At 41.3% G+C, this 25,764-nt stretch overlaps 1 protein-coding gene and 1 long non-coding RNA gene across 2 annotated transcripts in view; one reads left to right on the top strand and one right to left on the bottom strand.

Annotated features, from left to right (window-relative positions):
* DPT (dermatopontin) overlaps positions 1–25,764 on the top strand; it is a 61,468-nt gene that overhangs the window by 15,252 nt on the left and 20,452 nt on the right. Inside the window, exons 3-4 of the mRNA XM_059935788.1 lie at positions 2,214–2,748; positions 24,461–24,586. Coding sequence (XP_059791771.1) covers positions 2,444–2,748; positions 24,461–24,586 — 431 coding nt within the window. The 5' untranslated portion in view covers positions 2,214–2,443. The remainder of the gene's footprint in view (positions 1–2,213; positions 2,749–24,460; positions 24,587–25,764) is intronic.
* Positions 1,205–25,764, bottom strand: part of LOC132373155 (uncharacterized) — a 45,114-nt gene continuing 20,554 nt past the window's right edge. The window contains exon 2 of the long non-coding RNA XR_009505357.1: positions 1,205–5,883. This is a non-coding gene — a long non-coding RNA (uncharacterized LOC132373155). The remainder of the gene's footprint in view (positions 5,884–25,764) is intronic.

Here is a 25,764-nt window from a genome sequence, read left to right as displayed (position 1 = left end):
GATAGGAGTGATAGGACAGTGGTCCCTAATCTTTCTGGCAGCAGGGACCGGTTTCAAGGAAGACAGTCTTTCCACGGACGGGCGGGGGAGGGGGGCAGGGGAGCGGGGGAGCTGGGAAGGGTTTTGGGATGATTCAACTGCTTTACATTTATTGTGCACTTTATTTCTATTATTATTACATTGTAATATATAATGAAATAATTATACAACTCACCATAATGCTGACAGAAGGTAGAGTTCAGGTGGTAATGAGAGCAATGAGAAGCAGCTCTAAACACAGATGAATCTTCACTCACTCACCCGCCATTCACCTCCTGCTGCATGGCCAGGTTCCTAACAGGCTGCAGCCCAGGGGTTGGGTACCCCTGTTATTGGAGAAGGTGGTACTAAAACAAAACTGGGACTCATGCCTATTCAGCCCAGAGCCTCTTCCCCTCCCTTTGATAACTACATCACCAGAGCAAATTACATGCTCAACACACACACACAAATATACACACGTTTGCTTTCCTCCCATGTGTGACTTTCTCCTTCAAGGTTACCTTAATCTAGCCTGAATGCCATCTGGTAAATGTGCTATAAGTTGACAAGGGGTGGAATTCATAGGGTGATTTTTTTTTCCCCTGGATCCACATTTCTTTAGGAAAGTGGTTATTAAACTTTGGTGTGAGTAAGAATCACGTGGAAGAATTTTTTAATGTAGATACCTGGGCATCACCTGTGAGGTTATGATTTACTAGGTCTGGAGTGGAGCCCAGGAATCTGCATTTTAACAATCTTCACAGGAGCTTGAGAAATCATTGGTCTACAATCACAATTTTAAGAAACTTCCTTAGGGACAGCCTTGATGAAAAATGGGAAATACTACCCACTTAGGAGATGCCCAAAGGGCTCAAGAAATTTGAACAGCTAAATCACCAAAGAAAACAGACAGATGACCAATACACACATGAAAAGATGCTCAAAATCATTAGTCATTATGGAAATGCAAATCAAAACCTCACTGAAATACCACTGGAAACCTACTAACTTGTTAAAATGGTTAAAATAAAAGAAACTGCAATTTTTCTGGGAGGGATGCATGATAGTTCAGCACTTTAGAAATCAGGTAGTTTCTTACAAAGTTAAATATACACTTAATCCAGTATTCTCACTCCTAGATATTTGCCCAAATGAAATAAAAATTTCATCACACAAAAACCTGTTCATGGATGTTTATAGTAGTTTTATTCATAATTACTAAAAGCTAGGGAAAAAAACAAATGTCTTTCAACTGGTAAATGTATAAGCAGTCTGTAGTACCGCCATACCATAGAATACCACTCAACAGTGTAAAGGAATGAACTATTGACACTAACACACAACAATATGGATGGATCCAGAAAGCATTTTTCCTAGTGAAAGGAGTCAGACAAAAGACAACATATTGTATGATTCCATCTATTTGACATCCTGGAAAAGGCAAAACTACAGTGACAGAAAGTAGATCAGTGGTTACCAGGGGCTGGGTATTGGGAAGGACTTGACTACCAAGGGGCATAAGGGGCCTAGAGGGTTGAGGGAACTGTTTTGTGTCTTGATTATGGTACTGGTTGAATGACTGTATGCTGAACATTGGAAGAGATGAATTTTATTATACGTAAATTATACCTCATTAAAAAGAAAACTCAACACAGAGGGGAAAACCACCAAAGAATAAAAAGTGGTTTTATTTAAATTAAACTCATGATGTATTTGACAGCCGAGCACAGTTTCTAGGTGTAGATGGGTCCAATTTCAGCAGCTCAGAAGGATGCTTAAATGTAGTGATAATGCCCAACTTATCTCTCCAGGGGCCCATAGTACTTCCATATGTGACTTAAAAATTCTCAGAGTAGCCTGCAAACTGGCATTCCGTGCTTATACTCGGGGTTAAAAGATGTTGGGCTGAGAACTTAGAGCAGGCATCTAGCCTTGCAGAAATCTAAATAACTCTGACCCTTCAACCTATTATTTTGGTGTTTTGAAATCACTTTCTGCATATTTGTGTGGTCCTGGAAGGCTGGTTTGGAGAACAAATACAGGGGTTTGCTAGTGGTGGGTGGGGTAGGGAAGAGAGAAGTGAAGTGCTAAGAGATGTGGGATAAATTTGCTCCTTTTTTCAAGTGAATGTTTCTGAGGAGTGTGAAGCCATTTGCTTCTATAATCTATCTGCTAAGTTGTTCCTTCTCTAGGGAGTTTCTTCCATTTGCGTGTTCCGTACGTTTTCTTAGAATTCCACCTTAAAACAAACTGAATGTACTTACGGCCAATATCTCCACGCTGAAAAGTTTTGCTTAAACGATGACACACTGCAGTTGGAGCCTGCTCACCCACATCTGGAAGCCACATGTCAGCAGCAGCTCTATAAAACCAGCAGCCCAGCAGACACAGGGTGACATTTTTTGCCAGAAACCCAGACAGCATGGACCTTGCTCTTCTGTGGGTGCTTCTGCCACTGGTCACCGTGGCCTGGGGACAGTATGACGACTACGCGTACTCATACCAGCAGTACCATGACTATAGTGATGATGGGTGGGTGAATCTGAACCGGCAGGGCTTCAGCTACCAGTGTCCCCATGGGGAGGTGGTGGTGGCCGTGAAGAGCATCTTCAACAAGAAGGAAGGTTCTGACAGACAGTGGAACTACGCCTGCATGCCCACGCCTCAGAGCCTCGGGGAGCCTACAGAATGCTGGTGGGAGGAGATCAACAGGGCTGGAATGGAATGGTAAGAGCCAGCAGGCTGCACACGGCCGGTATTATCGCAGCATATCCCTCTCACTGGGGGATGCTTGACGCTCAGGGAACAGCACTTACTGGAGACTGGGCAAGTTCTACAAGGAACCTTTCCATTGCATGCTCTGGGTGGGGCAGGGCCACTGCTGGGCAGACTGCATTACAGGGCAAAAACCCAGAATGGGGGGTGTCCGTGGCAGATGGACTCCTCTGTGGTTCTGTTCCTTCCAGAAGCAGCCCTACTCTCAGTTTGGTCCAGGACTAGTATGGGTCTGCGAAACGTTTACCAGTTCGCCGAAAGTTAAGTACAGAAATTGAAAGTATTTCTGGAACTTTATAGCAATTTAACATTGCTGTGACATCCAAGTGACATCTTAGTTTGGTAGTAATTTATTTTGACTGTTTTACAAAAGTATTGGTACCCAATAGTTTGGGGAAAAGAAACAATGGGACGTTCACCACAGACAGTTTGAGAAATATTGATTGAGAGCAAACGAATGGGGAGAGGGGTCAAAGAAGCTTAGGCAAAGAGAAGTGAAATTAAGTAGCTCTCTCCTGCCCCGATTAAATGTGCTCTCTCAGTTTTGAGTACCAAGGTCCTTCTCTCTGTCTGAATTTAAAATGGGTTTCATTGCTGGGAAATAGTTTACTATAAAGTCTTTTGGGGAGAAGGACTGTTCTCTTCTGACTGGGCTCTGCCGTGGTTAAGGACATGGAAATGGTCTGAGCCTGTGTCTTCACTGTGCCGTGTGACTGTCTTACCCTAGTACTTGGTCAGAGCCCATCCTAGGAGCTATGGTCTGTGAGGCCAGTTAATCACAGCAGCCAGGATGAAAGCAGGACCACTGGGTGGGTCGGGGAAATGGGTGGAAACAGACCCTGTGGAAGGTCAGCCTGGGGAAGAGGAAGCCCAACTGGCAGGTTGCTGTTATGGTAACTGTAGAGAGAAGATTCTATGAGGACTCCCAGCACGCATGTGGTATAATGGGGGTTAGGGGTGGTCAAGCACAAGACTCTGAGGGTCACTCCAGCAGCACACAGAACAATGATGGGAGATCAAGAGGAAAAGACTGATGGATGGAGGGGACCCCTCAGTAACAAAAACAGCGGCCATTGATTGAGTGCTTACCCTGAGCAAGCACCATGCTGGGTGATTTATATGGATTATCTCATTTAATGCTCAAAACAAATCTCGAAGTCATTTTATAGGTAGACAGAACGCAGTCTAGAGATCAGGGGTTTCCTCAGCTGGGAAGTGGTAGAGCAAGGATTTGGATCCAGTGAGTCTCAGCTCCAAAGTGTATGTGCTTAGCCATGGTGATGGGTGAGACAGACTTGAGAGTCTGCTCCCTCTGCCCAGTGTGGGCTCAGTCAGCACAGCCGGGGCCACAGGACTGGACTCAGGGCAGTTCTTCATCCTGGGGAGGGAGGGCTCTGCAAATCACAGCAGTAGCCAGCCCTGGAGGGATTGGACCAGCTTGATTACTACCATGACTGAGGAGGGGCTCAGCCAGCCTGTGGAAGGGATGGGGAGAGGGTCACACAGGCAGCTTCAGGTCGGGGGCCCCATTATTGGGTCTTTCCCATCCCCCCCACTGCCTCTAGTGAGCTGATTTAATTATCCAAAACCCCTTCTGACAGATGGCTGGCTCAGAATCCAGCCTCACCTCAATGACTGACAGTCTCCAGTGGTTCCCAGTAGCCAGGCCAGTTGCCTGGCACAGAGCATGGGGATGACCAAATTACAACTGTCTGTCTAATCCTCCAACTTAGGGGGCTATTATATGGGTGGGGCCCCTCTCTAATGTTCCCCTTGTAGAGCCACAGCAAAACACACTCAGATGATTTCTTAAATCCCAAAGGAAGAACCCTGGGCTCTGAATCAGGAGGCCTGGATTTAGATCCTGGTTCTAAAGACAACTTGCCGGGTGACCTTGAACCACGGGTTCAGCTCTCTAGGCTCCCACCGCATTTGGAAAGTGAGCGGTCAGACTGCATGATCTCGCAAGGCTCCATGGCTCCAATTCTCTTTCCTCTGCTTGGCTCTGAAAAGACAGTTGGATTTTTCTTTCATTCTGTTGATTCTTGTGTTTACCCCTGCTAGGGAGAGAAGGCAAGTTATGTTTAGTTTCAAACTTGCCAGCGTGTGACTGGTTTGTCATTAACTCCCAAACTATTTGAAGAAAAGCATGAGAGGGAGTAGAAATTATATGATTTTGTTTGACCAATGCGGGTCGAATGAGAAGCTGACCGGCACGATCTCTCTTCCACCTTCCCTTCTTCTACATTTTTGAGTATGCAGAGTCAAATGATATCTGTTTTCTTTCTCCCTTTCCACCCTCTGTTTTCTCATCTGTTCCTCCATTAATCACAGAGTAAAAAATGTACAAACATGAAAAACAGTAGGACTCAGCTGCCCCAGAACTGATCCCAGTTATCCCAGAGGCATTTTTGTTGGATGATTATTGCTTTGAGTTTAGACTCCAGTCTCTGAAAAATCTGGAAGGAAAGAAATTGCTCATAAAATGGGGAGCAGTTATATCTTCCCGTTGGCTGCAGGGTCTTAATCTGTTCCGGAGGAAGAGTTGACAGTTTCGTGCAATTTGGCTGCCTTGTATAACTACACTAGCTTGCAGGCTTATTTTAAAAGGGGACGAGGAATCTTGAACACAGATGTGACAACAGTACATAGGGTCTGCTAAAGACACTTGCTAATTGGAGCGCAGTCTTTAAAAAGTGCTTCTGTCATGGCTGAGTGACTTGTAACACTGCTGTTTTGTTAGGGTTTCTCTGTTGAAAATCACTTCTTCAGTTGGCAGATTCTGAAGTGTGCATGCTGGTCCCTCACTAACAACTGCTTGGAAGCTTTACCTGGGTTCCATGAGTGGCATTTTGCCATCTCAGAGCATGCCTCAGTTGTTCTTGGGGAGTCTTCTCAAGCCTGGGTTGACCCAGGCTGTAGAACATGTGGGTCCTGTGTGGAACAAGATGAAACTGGAATTTTTTAGTGAGGCTGAGCTGGAGTGTGGTGGAAGGGGCTCTGGTCTTAGAATCAGGAAACTTTGATTTGCAGCTCCTGTTTCTATCATCTCGGAGCTCTGTGGTCTTGGGCATTCAGTTTCTCATTCTGGAAAAAAAGAAAAGAGTGTGACACCCACCTCACAAGCTGTCAGAGGGTGTTACCGTGATGCTTACAGGAGAAAGTGTAGGAGAACTCTAGAACAAATCTAAATCTAAAACAAATTCCTGGCACATCATGGACAGTCAATAAAGATTTTGTGAATCTGAAATTTGATGAGGCTAATTTGAGGCAAACCAGCTTTACATGGAGTCTGAATTCAGAAGAAGAGCATTCAGTATATTGGCATCTGCTTTTTCCCCAGGGCTTCAAAGAATTCCCAAGAAGATATTTCAAAATGGCAGCTTGTTTTAGAGCTAATTATTTGAATTTATGAATTTACCAAAGATACATCACATGATAGAGAAGAGGAAACCATGTTTCTTCCACAACATTCCAAAATCATGAGCTACTCCAAATTTTGGCAGTTTTATCCTTGGCTAAGGTACAAGCCCACATAAGAGCATATAATTCAGCCTGTTAGGCTGAAGTAGCCATAGATAAAGGTACTGCCTCAACAATATCAAAAGAAGTTGCAATAGCATATTCAGCACAATATTTGCCATTGTCATCTTTTAAATAAGAACTACTAGTGAACAATGAATAGTGAACATTACCCAAAGAATTTCCTACAGATCATTTACAAGGAGTCAGTAGGTGATCCATCAGTGTTAAGCAGTCAAGAGGAACTTCATCAGTGACAGAGGGGAGAAGAGTAGTAGAATTAAGATTATTACAACATAAAAGAGTGATGTGAGGAACAGCTAACAAAAGGACTTCTTATGAAGTGAGGAAGCTGAGAAATGTTGAGTGTGATGAGAATTTTCAGGAGAGCTTCTACTGAAATGGTTAAATGGTCCTGGACAAACCTCCACTCTCAGTCCTTAGGTTTTCTCAAAAGTAAAATAAGAGCATTACAGGGACTAGTTAAGGGACAGTGAGGCCTTGAGCCTTGTAATCTTCTAATATGGTTTTTATGCCTTGAAGGGCTTCTTTACTTACAGGATGTTGATTAATTCTGGGAAGAGGTTTTAAGAGATCTATTTGAATCTTGATGGGAGGTGGGCTGTGAATTTTGCCAATAAGGAGGGTGGTAATTGATTCAATAGGGGCAGATGATCAGTGTTTCCAGAATAAACTCTAGTACCATCAAAAACAAAGCAAATAAAAGATGTCAAAGAGTCATTTAATTCACCTGGTTGGCTGCTTTGATAACTACTGTCAATTCTAGAATTGCTTTCTCCTTTTGGGAGAAAGAAAGTTCTATATACTTCTCTAAGAAGTCTTGACCTAATAAATGGATGGGCAGAGAAACTAAGGAGAAAGGGGTATGTGTCTTTCAAAGGGCCTAAACAAAAGGGAATACGTTCAAGGACAGAAACCTCTTGAGGTTTGTTAGAGATCCCTACTATTTGAATTTTTTTAGTACTACACGACAAGGGGTGATTGATAGTAGAGGAGTTGAGTACCAGGAGTGTGGCTCCAGTGTCAGTGAGGTCTGGAAGAGATTTATCCCCCATCTGGAGAAACGTTCTTCAAGTCAGTTAAGAGGGAGGATTAGGAAGAGCTCCTATAGTTCCCAGGAGCTTAGTCACTGAGAACTGGGAAGATGTTGGAAAGGCTGATTAGAGGGCTGAAGGCACCTAAAGCACTTAAATTTGTAGCAAATACTTTTCCAATATCCTGGCTTTTTGCAATAATAGCAGAAACTTGGGGTGGGGGTGGGGGTCATTTAGGGGCCTTCACTTGCTGGAGTTGAAGGTTAAGAATTTTGTCAGTCTTCCTTTTAGGTGACTCATTTAAAGTATGAGAGAGCTGGTTTATCAGATTAACTGAATCTGGAGTGGACAGATTTTCCTGTTCCGTCCTGGTCCTTTTTACCAGAAGGGAGATGTTCTGGGTCAGCCTATTACTAAACATAGAGTTACAAGCTACATGGGTGGAATCAACATCTGAAGAAAGACCAGAATTTGCTTTAAAAATAATATGAAATCGATTGTAATAGTCATAAACATGTTCATCAGATTTTTGTGTGCAAGCCTGAGTTTTGTTCCAATCAACAGGCTTTGGAAAAGCCCTAGGAATTGCTCAATGAAGTCACTTATTGATTGTCTGAGCCTGATCATATAATAAGTTAGTGGGCTGGTCTCATGGTTGTACTTCTAGAGACCTTTCGGGCTTTCCTCTACTAACAGTTTTCATTCAATGCTGCTCCTGGTCTTCACCTACAAGCATATGAACAAGCTGATGTAAGTCTTAGAAACCAGGTTGATAAATTTGAATGACTATATTAATTCAGCAAATCTGTGAGGATCTCCACTTACTTTGGGAGAATCTCTGACCATGACTCGCAGTTCAGCGTTAGTCCAGGAAATATAAGAAATTAAGGGTTTAGCCTCTGGATCCCCAAAAGGCTTAATTTTAAAGGGATAGGTTCTGATAGGTTCAGAGGAAAAGGGAGTGGGGAGAGTTTCAGAGAAAAGGGGAAGTCTGGCAAGAGAATTAGTATTGGGGAACTGGGGACGTAAGGGAGGTGTAGGCAGGCAAAAAGAAGGGAAGGGGGAAGCTGGCACTGGAGGTGGGGCCCGAGCAGGAGGAGCTGAAGAAGTGAGACAAGACAGTGCTGGAGATGGAGCCTGAGACAGAGAAGCCAAGGAAGAAGAGCCTGAGGCTTCGGGAGCCATGTTATCTTTCTTTAATTGTTTACCTTAGTTCATCTTAAAATCGTATTTTGCAAAGATGCAATTTTAAGCTGCTGATGATGTTTGGAAGCCTAAAAATACCAATCAAAATAGGCATTCCATTTAGTTTTGGAAATTTTAGAGCTATGGTTGTCCAATATTGTTTTAAGAAAAGTACGTTTAGGGATTTCAAAAGTTCCTCATAATGGTCATTGATATGCTAAATTGCTTTCGGTTAGGTCAATCCAGTTTGGTTAGACATGCACATGAAGAAGGACCTTGGTTTTCAAACATAAAATGGGCCAGGATCCCTGTAGGAAAGGGGTACCCTCAAAATATTTAGATAACTGGGATCCTATGTCTCAGAGCTTTTTCTCTAGAGTAAAATAATTCTTTTCAAACAACTTAAGCAGCTCAAATAGCTCAAACAGCCTGCAGGCCTAATACCAGCCAGTTCTAAGGGAACAGTCTAGTCCTGGAAGAGCCAGGCAGGAAGCTGCTCAGCACAGTTCCAATAGAACAGCCCCTATTCCTGAACGAATGGGCTGATGGCTAGCCAGTTCAAGCTGGATCAGTCTGATTTCAAAAATCAGGCCGAAGTGCCAAATGAGTAGTCGCATACAGAACAAGGTCTTAACCAAAAAAGATGAAACCTTAAAACAGATCCCAAATAAAACCTGGAGAGCTTCAAAACGCAAAGAGGGTGAAGCTCCGATCCAGGAGAAAGACTTGCCCTCAAACCCCAGGGTCAGTTAGAAAAGCAGTGAGCAACAATGAGCTCAATGTGGTACCACACCTGTTTGCTTACAAGCCTCAGAGTAATCGGGGGTCTTCACTGGACCCCCATATGGAACAACAAAATGTTGACCTAAAACAAATAGACGTCCAGTTATAACTCCAGAAAAAAATGGGTTTATTTGGATGAGCAAAGAATTGCAATTTGAGGTCTACAACTATAGTGAGGCATGCACAAGTCCCCTGCAAAATGGAGAGGAGAAAACTCTTTTATAGAGGGGAAAAGGAAGTTGGGGGGCCTATAGTAAACAGAGTTCATGGCTTTTCATTGGTTGCATTATGACAATCTCTCATTGGCTGAGCTCTTGCCAGGCAAGAAGAGGAAATCTTTCTTCTTCTGTTGGGTCTGCTATCTTTGAAGGGTATGAGAGCACTCTTTTCTGGTCTCCTGACTCTAATTGAGGTTTCTGCTTATTAATTTTTTATAGTAGGAACTCAGTTTTCCATAATCTGATTCTAACTGAGACCAAGGTTCTGTCTAGTATGGAGCAATCCGTCCTGATTCATTATTCTGATCATTCAGTACACACAGTGCTCACCTCTTCAGAGAAGTTTTCCCAGACCACCTCCTCTAAACCAACGTCTCTCACACTCTACTCCCCAAACTGCGTTATGTTTCCTGCAGTGCTCTTGTCATTACATGATTTGTATTTATAGTTTGTCCCCTTCAGATTATAAGCTTCATGAATGTAGGGACTTCATCCCATTCACCACTGTATAGAATATTGCCCAGCACTAGAATAATGTTGGCACATAGTAGGCCCCACTAAATATGTAGCAAAAGACCAAATAAGACTAGTTAGTGCATTGAGAAGCCCACAGTGCCCTCAACAAAGAAGCCTGAGATCTTCCTGCAAGGGAAACCATTTTGCTTACATTTTTTGATTTAATTTTTTATTTTATATTGGAGTATAGTTGATTTACAATGTTGTGTTAGTCTCAGGTGTACAGCAAAGTGATTCAATTATACATATGCATATATCCATTCTTTTTCAAATTCTTTTCCTATATAGGTTATTACAGAATGTTGAGTAGAGTTCCTTGTGCTGTATAGTAGGTCCTTGTTGATTATTTTCTATATAGTAGTGTGTATATGTTAATCCCAAACTCCTAATTTATCCCTCCCCCCCCAGTACATATATACAGTGGAATACTACTGAGTCATAAAAAAGAATGAAATAATGCCATTTGCAGCAACATGGATGGACCTAGAGATTATCATACTAAGTGAAATAAGTCAGACAGAGAAAGACAAATATCATATGATATCACTGATATGTGGAATCTAAAAATATGATACAAATGAATTTATTTACAAACAGACAGACTCACAGACTTCAAAAACAAACTTATGCTTACATTTTTGATTCTCAATGTTCCAGTGTCTATAATATGGGGCTCAACTTTATTGTACACATTTCATTTTGGCTTCTTGCATTCACCGCCATGCAGGATCATCTTTTTTGACTTCCTGAAGTTCTCTAAACCATGCGCAGAGGATGGCTGACACACTTGTTACCTCAGGATAAATTCTTTATTAGGTTTCCATTATCCCCCAAATCTTAATGTCCCAATATGCTTTTAAAAATACAATAGTAAAACTCTTTATTGCAAAAGCCATACGGGTTAAATGCTACATGGTATCCTGGTTTGGATCCTGTAACAGAAAAAGTGCATTAATGGAAAACCCGGTAAAACCTAAATGAAGTCTGGAGTTTAGTGGTGTACAATGTTAATTTCTTAGTGTTCATAAAGGCACAAGAGTGATGAAAGATAACTTTAGGGTAAGCTAGGTGAAGGGCATACATGAATCCTATGTATTATCTTTACAAATCTTCTGTATCTCAAAAATTATTTCAGAATTAAAAGATTAAAAAATAAGGATGCAGGCTGGTAGAGTACATATTGGGAGTTTAAAAGGCAGAGTGTAACAGAATCACAAAATCTCAGCACTGGGAGGGATCTCATGTAAAATCTAGAACAACCTCCCTACATGATAGATTAGGGATTAAAGCCAAGAGTGAAGCAATTGAAAAAGCAATGAAACAGGTACATTAAGTATAAGTGCTATTATCTTAATCCTAATTGATATGGTGCTTTATAGCTTATAAAGTATTCCTCATTCATACATTCATTTGCTTATTCATTCACTACCAAATGTTTATTATCACAAACTTTGCCAGACTCCAAGATTATGAAGATAAATAACATACAGTCTATGCCCTTGTACTACTCATGGTCTAATCTTATTTGATCTTCACAATAATACTGCAAGGCAGCATTACTGTTTTCCCCATTTTATACATGAAGGACCATGGTTCAGAAGCATTAGGAGACTTGCCTGCTCATAGCTAGTGCAGAGGTGGAACCCAAGCCACAGTGCTGATGCCACAGTGCTGCCGGTGAATATTAAATGTTGGTGGTATTTTTGGTCTTGGATAAAGTTGTAGTGAGTTCTGGGCTAAAGAAGATATCACATCTATGTAAGATTGTCTTCTGAGGGAAACAAGGTTGAGTGTGGGAGAATAGAGTTATAGCAGATCTAGGATTCTTGACAACTTTCCATCTTGGTCACTGTCCTGAGATCTAGGAATCAATTGTCTGAGGGAACTTGGGCTTTGCAAAATGGCTCTTGGCTGTGCTCTTAAGGATGGTAAACGTTCACTCCTCCCAGTAGGGGATTTGCTTCTGTCTGCATACTTGTCAGATATAATATTCCTAATGAATAAGAGATTTCCACAGAGTTAGGATACTTTTCTCTCTCTCTCTTTCTCTCTCTCTCTCTCTCTCTCTCTCTCTCTCTGTGTGTGTATGTGTGTGTTTCTTCGAGGTATCTTGAAGTAATGGAAAGAATATGGACTTTGGAGACAAACAGAACAGTTCTCAAAATGCAGCCCCACTACTAACTTTAGGAAAGTCATGTCAACTTTCTAAGCCTCAGCTTCTACTTCTACAAAGACAATGCCCCAGAATTGTTGTGAGAATAAAACGAGATAATATATATGTATTAGTGGCTGTGTGTCCTTTGGGGAATTACTTAACCTCTCTAAACCTGAGTTTCCTTATCCATCAAATGGTGGTGGTGGTAGGGAACTGATTATCCAAGCCCATTTCACGGGATTGTTTTGGTGATTAAAATAATTAATGCAGGTATAGTGCTTAACACAATGCCTGGCACATGGTAAGTCCTTTATAAGAGTTATTTATCCTTACTATTATGACTACTCTCTAGAAACTGAAACTCAAAGAGATAAATATCACACAGTTGGTAAATTATAAAGCTGGAGTTGAAATATACAAATTGCTAGATTACAAAGACCATTGATAGGTACCATTTTGTTTTGGGAACATATAATTCAGTATACATATTAAGTGTACAATATGAGTGTCAAATATTTTTCACATTTCAGATAACACAGTGGTAGATTAGATCTCTTGGTTAACAAATATTGTAAATAATTGACTTCAGGAGCTCCTGTGGTTAATTAAGCCTGAAATCCCTGCATGACCTGGAATTGTTCTCAGGCCAAAAGTGATCTCAGGACATAAATGCATCTCATAATATAACCTGGATCTTCACAGAGGCCTTTGGGTTAGCCTCTACTGCTTGTATTTTTCTAAAACAGGGCAGGAGTTTGTGTTTTGGGAAGAATTTCTATTTCTCCCTTTTCCTGTCCTATGGCTTTCTATCCAGAGAAGCTGTTCAGCAGTTCATTTCTGATTCACCATCTTGAAACCTGCTAGATACTAGCAGAATTAAAACCCGACAAGGAGAAGATAGCAGAACTCTTACCCAGATGTAGGCAGGAAGAGAGCAGACTGAATATAACTCAGCATTATTTAAAGAGACTGTTCATACCCCCATCATTGTGGCAGGGGGACCAGTAATCGGTGGTACAGTGTTTACCTTCAAAACCCCTGCACTATCCCACCATGAGATGGTTCAGAGATAGTACATGTTAGGTGAAATGTGTGATGGTGACATCAACGTGTCATGAGGAAGAAAAATCAGTAAGAGTTAGAATTGTCAAGAAAGGAAGATTTCTTGGAGCAGGTGAGCTTGAAATTATGTTTTATTATCTACTTTCTAAGGCTAATCTCACTGCCCCACTGGAAGAGTTCAACCTTGAAAATTCCTAATGTAGGCTCCAACAGGAAGTGTTTTGTGGAGACTAGGCTGTAGCTTCTCTTTCCATTTAACTGAAAATATTTATGATAATAGTAATAAGAACAACTACTACCTTTCCTGCCTTACTGCCTTTCTTTTTTTTAAAAAAAACATCTTTATTGGAGTATAATTGCTTTCCACTGTTGTGTTAGTTTCTGCTGTATAACAAAGTGAATCAGCTATATGTATACATATACCCTATATCCCTTCCCTCCCTCTTGTATCTCCCTCCCACCTTTCCTATCCCACCCCTCTAGGTAGTCACAAAGCACCGAGCTGATCTCCCTGTGCTAGGCAGCTGCTTCCCACTAGCTATCTATTTTACATTTGGTAGTGTATATATGTCCATGCAACTCTCTCACTTTGTCCCAGCTTACCCTTCCCCCTCCCCGGGTCCTCAAGTCCATTCTCTACATCTGAATCTTTATTCCTGTCCTGCCCCTAGGTTCATCGGAACCAATTTTTTTAAGATTCCGTATATATGTGTGAGCATACAGTATTTCTTTTCTCTTTCTGACTTACTTCACTCTGTATGACAGACTCTAGGTCCATTGACCTCACTACAAATAACTCAATTTCGGTTCTTTTTATGGCTGAGTAATATTCCTTTGTATATATGTGCCACGTCATCTTTATCCATTCATCTGTCAATGGACACTAAGGTTGCGTCCATGTCCTGGCTATTGTAAATAGTGCTAAAATGAACATTGTGCTACATGACTTTTTGAATTATGGTTTTCTCAGGGTATATGCCCACTAGTGGAAATGCTGGGCCAAAGAGTAGTTCTATTTTTAGTTTTTTAAGGAAACTCCATATTGTTCTCCATAGTGGCTGTACCAATTTACATTTCCACCAACAGTGCAAGAGGGTTGCCTTTTCTCCACACCCTCTCCAGCATTTATTGCTTGTAGGTTTTTTGATCATGGCCATTCTGACCACTGTGAGGTGATACCTCATTGTAGTTCTGATTTGCATTTCTCTAATGATTAGTGATGTTGAACACTTTCATGTGTTTGTTGGCTACCTGTATATCTTCTATAGAGAAATGTCTATTTAGGTCTTCTGCCCATTTTTGGATTGGGTTGTTTGTTTTTTTGATATTGAGCTGCATGAGCTGCTTGTAAATTTTGGAGATAAATCCTTTGTCGGTTGCTTCATTTGCAAACATTTTCTCCCATTCTGAGGGTTGTCTTTTCGTCTTGTTTATGGTTTCCTTTGCTGTGCACAAGCTTTTAAGTTTCATTAGGTCCCATTTGTTTATTTGTGTTCTTATTTCCATTTCTCTAGGAGGTGGGTCAAAAAGGATCTTGCTGTGCTTTATGTCATAGAGTGTTCTGCCTATGTTTTCCTCTAAGAGTTTTATAGTGTCTGGCCTTATATTTAGGACTTTAATGCATTTTGAGTTTACTTTTGTGTATGGTGTTAGGAAGTGTTCTAATTTCATTCTTTTACATGTAGCTGTCCAGTTTTCCCAGCACCACTTATTGAAGAGACTGTCGTTTCGCCATTGTATATTCTTGCCTCCTTTATCAAAGATAAGGTGACCATATGTGTGTGGGTTTATCTCTGGGCTTTCTATCCTGTTCCATTGATCTATATTTCTGTTTTTGTGCCAGTACCAAACTGTCTTGATTACTGTAGCTTTGTAGTATAGTCTGAAGTCAGGAAACCTGATTCCTCCAGCTCCTTTTTTCTTTCTCAAGATTGCTTTGGCCATTCAGGGTCTTTTTGTCTCCATACAAATTTTAAGATTTTGTTCTAGTTCTGTAAAAAATGCCATTGGTAATTTGATAGGGGTTGCATTGAATCTGTAGATTGCTTTGGGTACTAGAGTCATTTTCACAATGTTGATTCTTCCAATCCAAGAACATGGTATATCACTCCATCTGTTTGTATCATCTTTAATTTCTTTCATCAGTGTCTTAGAGTTTTCTGCATACAGGTCTTTTGTCTCCTTAGGTAGGTTTATTCCTAGGTATTTTATTCTTTTTGTTGCAATGGTAAATGGGACTGTTTCCTAATTTCTCTTGCACATTTTTCATCATTAGTGTATAGGAATGCAAGGGATTTCTGTGCATTAATTTTGTATCCTGCTACTTTACCAAATTCATTGATTAGCTCTAGTAGTTTTCTGGTAGCATCTTTAGGATTATCTATGTCTAGTATCATGTCATCTGCAAACAGTGACAACTTTACTTCTTCTTTTCTAATTTGGATTCCTTTTATTTCTTTTTCTTCTCTGATTGCTGTGGCTAAAACTTCCAAAACCATGTTGAATAATAGTGGGGAGATTGGGTAACTTTGTCTTGTTCCTGATCTTAGAGGAAATGGTTTCAGTTTTTCACCATTGAGAATGATGTTGGCTGTGGGTTTGTCATATATGGCCTTTATTATGTTGAGGTATGTTCCCTCTATGCCTACTATCTAGAGAGTTTTTATCATAAATGGGTGTTGAATTTTGTTGAAAGTTTTTTCTGCATCTATTGAGATTATCATATGGGTTTTACCTTTCAGTTTGTTAATATGGTTTATCGCATTGCTTGATTTGCATATATTGAAGGATCCTTGCATTCCTGGGATAAATCCCACTTGATCATGGTGTATGATCCTGTTAATGCGCTATTGGATTCTGTTTGCTAGTATTTTGTTGAGGATTATTGCATCTATGTTCATCAGTGATATTGGCCTGTAGTTCTCTTTTATTGTGACAACTTTGTCTGGTTTTGGTATCAGGGTGATGGTGGCCTCATAGACTGAGTTTGGGAGTGTTCTTCCCTCCGCTATATTTTGGAAGAGTTTGAGAAGGATAGGTGTTAGCTCTTCTCTAAATGTCTGATAGAATCACCTGTGAAGACAGCTGGTCCCAGGCTTTTGTTTGTTGGAAGATTTTTAATCACAATTTCAATTTCAGTGCTTGTGATTGGTCTGTTTATATTTTTTAGCTCTTCCTGGTTCAGTCTTGGAAGATGCTTTTCTAAGAATTTGTCCATTTCTTCCAGGTTGTCCATTTTCTTAGCATATGGTTGCATGTACTAATCTCTCATGATCCTTTCTATTTCTGCAGTGTCAGTGGTTATTTCTCCTTTTTCCTTTCTAATTCTGTTGATTTGAGTCTTCTCCCTCTTTTTTGTGATGAGTCTGGCTAATGGTTTATCAATTTTGTTTATCTTCTCAAAGAATCAGCTTTTGGTTTTATTGATCTTTGCTATTGCTTCCTTCATTTTGTTTTCATTTATTTCTGATCTGATCTTTATGATTTCTTCTGCTAACTTTGGGGGTTTTTTTGTTCTTCTTTCTCTAATTGCTTTAGGTGAAAGGTTATGTTGTTTATTTGAGATTTTTATTGTTTCTTGAGGTAGGATTGTATTGCTACAAATTTCCCTCTTAGAACTGCTTTTTCTGCATCCCATAGGTTTTGGGTTGCTGTGCTTTCATTGTAATTTATTTCTAGGTATTTTTTTATTTCCTCTTTGCTTTCTTCAGTGATCTCTTGGTTATTTAGTAATGTATTGTTTAGCCTCCATCTGTTTGTACTTTTTTACATTTTTTTCCTGTAATTGATATCTAGTCTCATAGCACTGTGGTCGGAAAAAATGCTTGATAAGATTGCAGTTTTCTTACATTTACTGAGGCTTGATTTGTGACCCAATATATGATCTATCCTGGAGAATGTTCCACGAGCACTTGAGAAGAAAGTGTATTCTGTTGTTTTTGGATGGAATGTCCTATAAATATTAATTAAGTCCATCTTGTTTAATGTGTCATTTAAACTTGTGTTTCCTTATTTATTTTCATTTTGGATGATCTGTCCATTGGTGAAAGTGGGGTGTTAAAGTCCCCTACTATGATTGTGTTACTGTCGATTTCCCCTTTTATGGCTGTTAGCATTTGCCTTATGCATTGATTTGCTCCTATATTGGGTGCATAAATATTTACAATTGTTATATCTTCTTCTTGGATTGATCCCTTGATCATTATGTAGTGTCCTTCTTTGTCTCTTGTAATAGTCTTTATTTTAAAGTCTATTTTGTCTGATATGAGAATTGCTACACCAGCTTTCTTTTGATTTCCATTTGCATGGAATATCTTTTTCCATCCCCCCACTTTCAGTCTGTATGTATCCTTAGGTCTGAAGTGGGTCTCTTGTAGACAGCATATATACAGGTCTTATTTTTGTATCCATTCAGCCAGTCTATGTCTTTTGCTTGGAGCATTTAATCCATTTACATTTAAGGTAATTATCAATATGTATGTTCCTATTACCATTTTCTTAATTGTTTTGGGTTTGTTATTGTAGGTCTTTTCCTTCTCTTGTGTTTCCTGCCTAGAGAAGTTCCTTTAGCATTTGTTGTAAAGCTGGATGATGGTGCTGAATTCTCTTAGCTTTTGCTTGTCTCTAAAGGTTTTAATTTCTCTGTTGAATCTGAATGAGATCCTTACTGGGTAGAGTAATCTTGGTTGTAGGTATTTCCCTTTCATCACTTTAAATATGTCTTGCCATTCCTTCTGGCTTGCAGAGTTTCTGCTGAAAGTTCAGCTGTTAACCTTATGGGGATTCCCCTGTATGTTATTTGTTTCTTTTCCCTTGCTGCCTTTACTATTTTTTCTTTGTACTTAATTTTTGATAGTTTGATTTTATGTGTCTTGGCATGTTTCTTCTTGGATTTATCCTGTATGGGACTCTCTGTGCCTCCTGGACTTGGATGCCTATTTCCTTTCCCATGTTAGGGAAGTTTTCTACTGTAATCTCTTCAAATATTTTCTCTGTCCCTTTCTTTTTCTCTTCTTCTTCTGGGACCTCTATAATTTGAATGTTGGTGTGTTTAGTGTTGTCCCCGCGGTCTCGGAGACTGTCCTCAATTCTTTTCATTCTTTTTTCTTTATTCTGCTCTGTGGTAGTTATTTCCACTATTTTATCTTCTGGGTCCCTTATCCATTCTTCTGCCTCAGTTATTCTGCTATTGATTCCTTCTAGAGAATTTTTAATTTCATTTATTGTGTTGTTCATCATTGTTTGTTTGCTCTTTAGTTCTTCTAGGTCCTTGTTAAACATGTCTTGTATTTTCTACATTCTATTTCCAAGATTTTGGAGCATCTTTACTATCATTACTCTGAATTCTTTTTCAAGTAGACTGCCTATTTCCTCATCATTTGTTTGGTCTGGTGGGTTTTTATCTTGCTCCTTCATCTGCTGCATATTTCTCTTTCTTCTCATTTTGTTTAACCTAATGTCTTTTGGGTCTCCTTTTCACAGGCTGTAGGTTCATAGTTCCTGTTGTTTTTGGTATCTTCCCCTAGTGGGCAAGGTTGGTTCAGTAGGTTGTGTAGGCTTGCTGGTGGATGGGACTGGTGCCTGTGTTCTTGTGGATGAGGCTGGATCTTGTCTTTCTGGTGGGCAGGACTGTGTCTGGCGGTGGGTTTTGGGGAGTCTGTGACCTTATTGTGATTTTAGGCAGCCTCTCTGCTAATGGGTGGTGTTGTGCTTCCGTCTTGCTAGTTGTTTGGCATTGGGCTTCCAGCACTGGAGTTTGCTTGCTCTTGGGTGGAGCTCAGTCTTAGTGTTCAGACGGAGATCTCTGGGAGAGCTCCTTTCCTGCCCTTTCATAATAAACTTTGTGCTATGCTCTGGGGTAGACACTTGACATATAGCATCTCTTTAATCTTCATGTAATACTATCAGGGTAGAAATTGTTATCTCCATTTTGCGGAAGTAGGTATAAATGTCAGCAGAAAGGACAAGATGGGGAATGGAGTCATTCTGTTGGGGCTTAAGAGAGAAATCCAGAACTTTTAAACCTCCTTTACACAGGCAAACTTGCTCCAAAACTGTTTGCCTCTGCCCCTTGCCATTTCACTGCCCCACCATCCCAAGCCTGTCTCTTGTTTCTCCTCTTCTCTGTCTTTAGTACCAAGCTACTTCTTCTCTCCAATATCTGTATTGTTGTGGTGTCTCTTACTAGCACAGTTGTCTGGAAAGGATTGCAGACCAAGTACAGCACCAGACATAGAGTAGGTTCTAATGACTATTTGTTGAAAGACTTAACAAACATTCTGAAACTCTGTGACCCATGTTATAAATGTCTGATAGCAACTCTAAGGATTATTCTGGGGAACATAGAATTTACAGGAGTCAAACTTTACTCTAAAAGAATGAGTCTCCCTTGGTGGAATTTAAACCCTCATCAAGCTGGGTTGGGAGAGAAACACTGGGGAGTAAGAGCTTTGCCACATGGTCTCCCGTCACATGGAGTGGCCACCAGCCTGGATGATGATCAAAGCTGCTCTTATTCCATATTTGCCATGGAGCTGAAGACTGGCTAGCAGTCCTGGAAACACATCTGTATGTTTATAGAGCTGGAAGAAAGATACCAGCACAACCAGCCCATCCATTTGATGGGATTGTAAAAGCTCTTAACCAAGATAGTGCTGTTTTCCTTTACCCTGTTCTCCGCTTAACCCAATGCCACCCCCAACTTGCTAAGAGTTTGGACTTTCTTTGAGTTGGGACTGAGACCAGCAGAGATTGGAAGGAGAGACTAAAACTTCACAGAGGAGTTCACCAGCAAAACCAGATATGTGCACACCTTCCAGTCCTGGCCTCCATCATTGGGCCTGACCAACAGCCCTGGACCCAATGAAGAACACAAAAAACAGTGAGAAAGCCTGGCTGGAGATTGGACCAGAAGCAGAATGACAATACTGGAGCAGCATTTTGTGCTCCCTGAAAGTTCATGAACAGGAGCTTTGGCCTCAGAAATATCTGAGTTTGGATCCTGGATCTTCCTGTTTCTATCTTCACCAAGATTTTTGCAGGCATCATTTTATTTCATCCTCACAGTGACTTAGATGAGGCTCCACACAGCATGTGAAGGTCAGGGCTAGGACCAGAACTCATGTCTGCTGATTCCTCAACAAGGGCTCTTTCCCCTGCATCCTATTGCTTCCATGTTTTGCTATTGTGGACACAGGAGGTTTTGTCTTTGTTTTCAGGGTGAAGGCCCTGAGAGAAACCACTTTCAGAAAGACTACTTTCTCAGAAAAGATCCATGACTATTGTCAAAGGAGGAGTAACTGTCTGCTGATTTTCCTTCTAGAAAGTTTCTAGTGTCAGGTGGATCATAGCTAACAGTGCTCCAGTTTGTGAAACTGAGCCTCCAGGCTTCAAAGGGATGATAAGAAAGAAAATATGTCTTTTCAAATGGAGAGGAGAGAGTCCTGAATGAGGGCACCCCAGGGTCCTCAGACTCTGAGGGAATGTTCTCAGGGAGTCTGTGCCTAGGGCTCAGCTGGGGTCCTGTCACTGTTCACCAGGAAAGCTGCAGTCTTGGGCTCAAACTCTTTTCTGTGGACCATTCAGGAGCAACAACCAAGTGCTGGGAAGTAAAGCAGATACTCAGGAATGTCCTTTCACCATCAACCTTTTTTAAAAATTGAATCTGAATCACTTTAATGATTCAAGTTTTCTCCAACTTCCCCCGCCGCTCCCACTGACAGGCTGCCCTCATTCCCTTTCTCACCTGCCTGGCTCCTGTGTTTGCAATCCTGCAGTTTGTGGCCAAATGTTTAGGTGAGTCTTATTAAATAAGGTACTTTTTAAAAAGGTGATTGAAAGGGAGAGGAATGCCTAAAGCTATATTCATTTTGCACCCTCGTCCTGGAGTAGGCTTTGTTCCTGAAAGAGAAGGTGGAAGTGGGAAGATGGATTGCTCATGTGAGTTCCTGAAAACTACTTGGAGGGAGTTTCAGGGCCCTTCCTGTATTTGAATGACAGGCTTTTAAAAGTCCATTCTGCCTCTGATAATGGAAGATGCCCTGATCATTCATTTGTTCATTCATTCTTCCATCAAACATTTGCTGGACCCCATTGTCAGGCACTGTGGGGAATTCAAATTGAAGATTAAGTGATCTTTCTCCTTCAAGGACTTTACCATCTATTGGGGGCAATAAGTCATACTCAAATATCTATGCTGCAAAGTGGGTGTGTCAGCAACTAAGACAGTCAACTGCTGTGAGCTTTGTTTTAGAGAAACAGCAGCTCAAGGAACACATATGAGTCCACGAGCTTTCCACTGATGGAGACTGGGAAGCCAAAGGCAGATTTCACAGAGTATACTCACAAGTGCCGTGTGGACTAAATGAAAGTATGATGACAATAGTAAGTAATTTATTAGCCATTAATAGACACTATCCCCAGAGTTGTATATACATCGCCTTAGTTGGTCTTCACAATAACTTTAATAAGTACGTACTGTTATTATGCCCATTTTACAGATGAGGAAACTGAGACCATTAGAGGGTCTGAAGCCTATCAAAGGTGACACAGTCAGAAGTGGTTGGAGCATCAGTCCAGCAACATAGCCTATGCTCTTAACCGCCCTGCTATACTGCTCTCACATGAGTGTGAAAATGTACCCTTACAAAAATCCAATTCTAGAAGGAATAATTTCATTGTGTTGGCCTCATGTACTGCCAAACTCCAGTGCAGGCTCACTCTACTAAAATGTGAGTGCAATGGGACAGAAGCTGGGGGAGGTGAGCTCTGTTTGGTTGTCTAACTTTCGTCATATGTTCTTAGGCCCTGGGCTTGTAGTGTCCAAATAATCTTCACAGGGCAGTGTTATCTGAGGTGGTGTGTGAGAGAGTGACACACACACTTCCCATATAGGACTACGGGGTCAGCTGCCTGGCTGGCAGCCGGCGGAGAATTCATGGAACTTGGATGGCCTTCAGAACTGGTATCCCGTGAAACCATTCAGCTTATCTTGCTACATTTATTTTTGCTTATGGGAACTCACCACCCCGGGAATGCTATCCCCGTGATAGTCTGAGTGCACAGGACAAACCAAGACAATGGAACAACAGCTCCAGGGAAACCACAGCCTGGCTCAGTTCTGAAAAGGCTGTTTTAGAGGAAGGCATAATTTTAGTGATGGTAAGGAGGAAGATCACAGAGAGCACCAGTTTGCTGCACCGTCTCTCTCTGGACACATATGAGCTTTGTTTACAACTCTTAGAGCTTTCTGTTGAAGTTGGCTTTCACTTGCATTGCTAGAATTAGGATAGAATAAGACCATGCTGGAAGATCAGCCCCCAAGTCTACCCTTCAGACCTTGGTTGTCCATTCCAAGTGTGTGGCTTCCTGATACGTACCAGGTGTTTTCCAAGGTGGTAATACTCCTGATGAGATGTGAGCACTGGTAGAGCAAAGAAGACTAGATCATCAAAGGGCATAGGTCACAATTTTTGTCATAAATTGCACTATTGATCTCCTACAGCTGAGCTTTCTAAGGTCTGTCAGAACTTCTTACAGGTCCTGGGAACAGGGAATTCAAGCCAGTTTGTATGGTGACCGAGTACCAAGCCCATCTCTCAATTCTTCTTTCAACACAGAAGCACAGTGATTGATACAGAATAGTGAGGGAGTACAAGTTTGTTGAATGAATGAATGAATGGATAAATAAACACGTTTGAATATATATAAGCATAAATGAATAAATGAATAATAAATGATGAAAAGTACAGATGCTTTCTGACCAGACATGAAATATATTTAATACCTAGTTTTGTCAGATCCAGAAGATCATTTCCAATAATTAAAAACAATGAAATGAAATCCAGTCACTGACGGTTTTATAGTTTGTGTGTCAGCAAGGTCCCTCTCACCTATCAGCATTGGGTACTTATTCTTACTTTATCTATTATATTTTCTGGAAACTTACCTTTCCTTGAAAAGCAGGGTTATATTCCAGCAGCTTTCAGGTCGTGACACAGACAACTGCCTTCTCTGCTTACTCATAAGAGGGAACATGATCAATGGCCAGGTCGGTAAAAATACAAAGAAGCAGAGGTAGCTAAAGACCTCATTTGGAAGGTTTTATGAAAGCTCTCACTCTGCCCAAGGTGGGAGCCCACTGTGGCCAGGTGGAGTACAGCAATCTCATCAACACAGCAAAAGGAGCAAGCCTTAAGGCACTGGTGGGATGTGGGAAAGGAGTGGGAGAAAGTGGGACAGGAGATGGAATAAAGGGAGAAATGATTACACTGTTCTAAGCCAACGCTTAGCTAGAAAGGTGCTGTGAAGATGAAACAGGCTGATTCCTAGATCAACAGCAGCCCGGACAGAATGAAAGAGTGAAAATTCATGTGACTGCAGGAAGGGTCTGTGGACTAGAAGAATTAGAACTGAGCAGCTTGGACAGGAAAGGGACCCTTAGAGGATGTTTGAGGAGTTCAGGTGGCCCGTCACCACTCTGTAAGGACTGCCTCCATATGCCAGGACCCACAGTGGGCACTGGGAATAGAATTTTGACCAAAACACTCCCTGACCACGTAGAGCTTGCTGTCTAGTGGGCAATAGAAAAATTCCTGGATAAGTTGTGAGAACTTGGGGCTGTGGTCCCAGCTCCCCACAGCCTGTACTGGGTCACCCTGTACAAATCGCTGTGCCCATCTGGGCTTTGCCTGTTGAGTATCTTTGTGCTCAGTCTCCAGGCTTATGCTTCTAAGAAGGTCTTGTGAAAGCTTCTCTTTGTATTCTTTTTATTTTAATTCAAGTAATGTGAATTATATTATCTTTTATTTTAAATGGCATGAACAATACAATATTGCATTTGTAAAAATTCTAGATGCCTCTATGTCCATTCATTTATGCATTCTTCCATCTAACAATATATTCATAGAGGTCTAACAAGAGCAGAGTTTCCCAATTTTCCTTCGGTTGAAAGACTGTGAACCATTTGAATATTAATGGTGAGTATACATCATTCCTACCAGTAAAACAAAGTTTTTTTATGATTTGCATAAAAATGGAATAAACTGTAAGGAATCTAGGTCATTGAAAGAGTGGCATGACTCAATAACTGAGGGAGCTGGGATCTTGGAAAGGGGGGGGGGTCTACTTGTGCATCATTGGTTTACTTGGATTTGTTCTCTTCTCTTCAGGTACCAGACGTGCTCCAACAATGGACTGGTGGCAGGGTTCCAGAGCCGCTACTTTGAGTCAGTGCTGGATCGGGAGTGGCAATTTTACTGCTGTCGCTACAGCAAGAGATGCCCATATTCCTGCTGGTGAGTTTAGCAGCCAAACGCAACTCCTCACTGCTTCTGGGGCTGGAGGGAAGCTTGCGGGGGGTTGGGGGTGGCGGTGCTCTGGTCCAGGTTTCTGGCTTCAAATAAACCTGGGCTGTCACAAACAAGTTTTAAATATAGCATCTAGCCTATAGAAGGGGATGGATGGATGGATGGATGGATGAGTGGAAGAAAACACCAGAATAATATTCACACTGGGAGAGACCTTACAGGTCATCAACCCAATGCTCCTATACCCCTCTTTTGGCAGAAAAGGAAACAAACAGACTAGAGCAAGGATGTGACTTGCCCGAAACCACCCAGCTATTTCATGGGGGTTCACTTCTAAGCTGAAGTGTACTGACTCCTGTTTCAGTGCTCTTTTCCCTCTATCAAAATAACTACTCATCACATCCAAGGCTGCTGAACCCATTTGGGAACCTATGTTTTCCCGCGGGACTTCTTTGGAAGACGCCAACCCTGTTCCAAGTCAGAGTGGCAAACATAGTATATAATTACAGACTGAAAAAGGAGGCTAGTGCTTTCTAGATAACTATGTAATTCCAGTCTGTGAAATTTTGTTCCTTTCCCACTCCCTGGGCTGATACCAAATATCCCCTGACCTAGCCTTTGAGTTGACTAGGAGAATGTGTGTATATTTATTTACCCTGATAACTTACACTGGATGTTGACAACATAACTTGTCCCAAGTTCTTCAGTCTGCAAACAAGTCAGACATTTCTGCTTTGGACAAAGGAATCCAAAAGTGTCAACTTTTGAAGGTTGGTGACTCACAGGATGTATCTCTCCACAGTGTGATGCTTGGAAGAACAGCCTTGTGGGTTATGCTTATTCTCTGCAACCAGAGAGCATTACTCCACAGGTGCCCAAGTGGGGCACAATGTCTCTAGGGATATGCATCTCCAAACTCTTAACATTTTTCTGTTTGAAGCAATGATAAATGGTAAATTCAGAGATCAAGGTCAGCTGATATCAGTAGCTATCTGATGGGGCAGGGACCTCGTCCAGCTTTCCAAAATGCCTCCATAAAGCTTTTCTTACTCCACCACAGCAGGCAAACAGGCATGGATGGCTAGGGTGTAGGATATAACTGTGAAAGGTCCTGACTCCAAGGCCAAAGGGGTTTCACGTGCTGGGGTAGAGTAGAAGGAGCCCAC

This window comes from Balaenoptera ricei, chromosome 1 (genome assembly GCF_028023285.1).
Source record: "Balaenoptera ricei isolate mBalRic1 chromosome 1, mBalRic1.hap2, whole genome shotgun sequence".
In the NCBI taxonomy this organism is placed as follows: Eukaryota; Metazoa; Chordata; class Mammalia; order Artiodactyla; family Balaenopteridae; genus Balaenoptera; species Balaenoptera ricei.
This window is presented reverse-complemented; position numbering and strand designations above follow the sequence as displayed.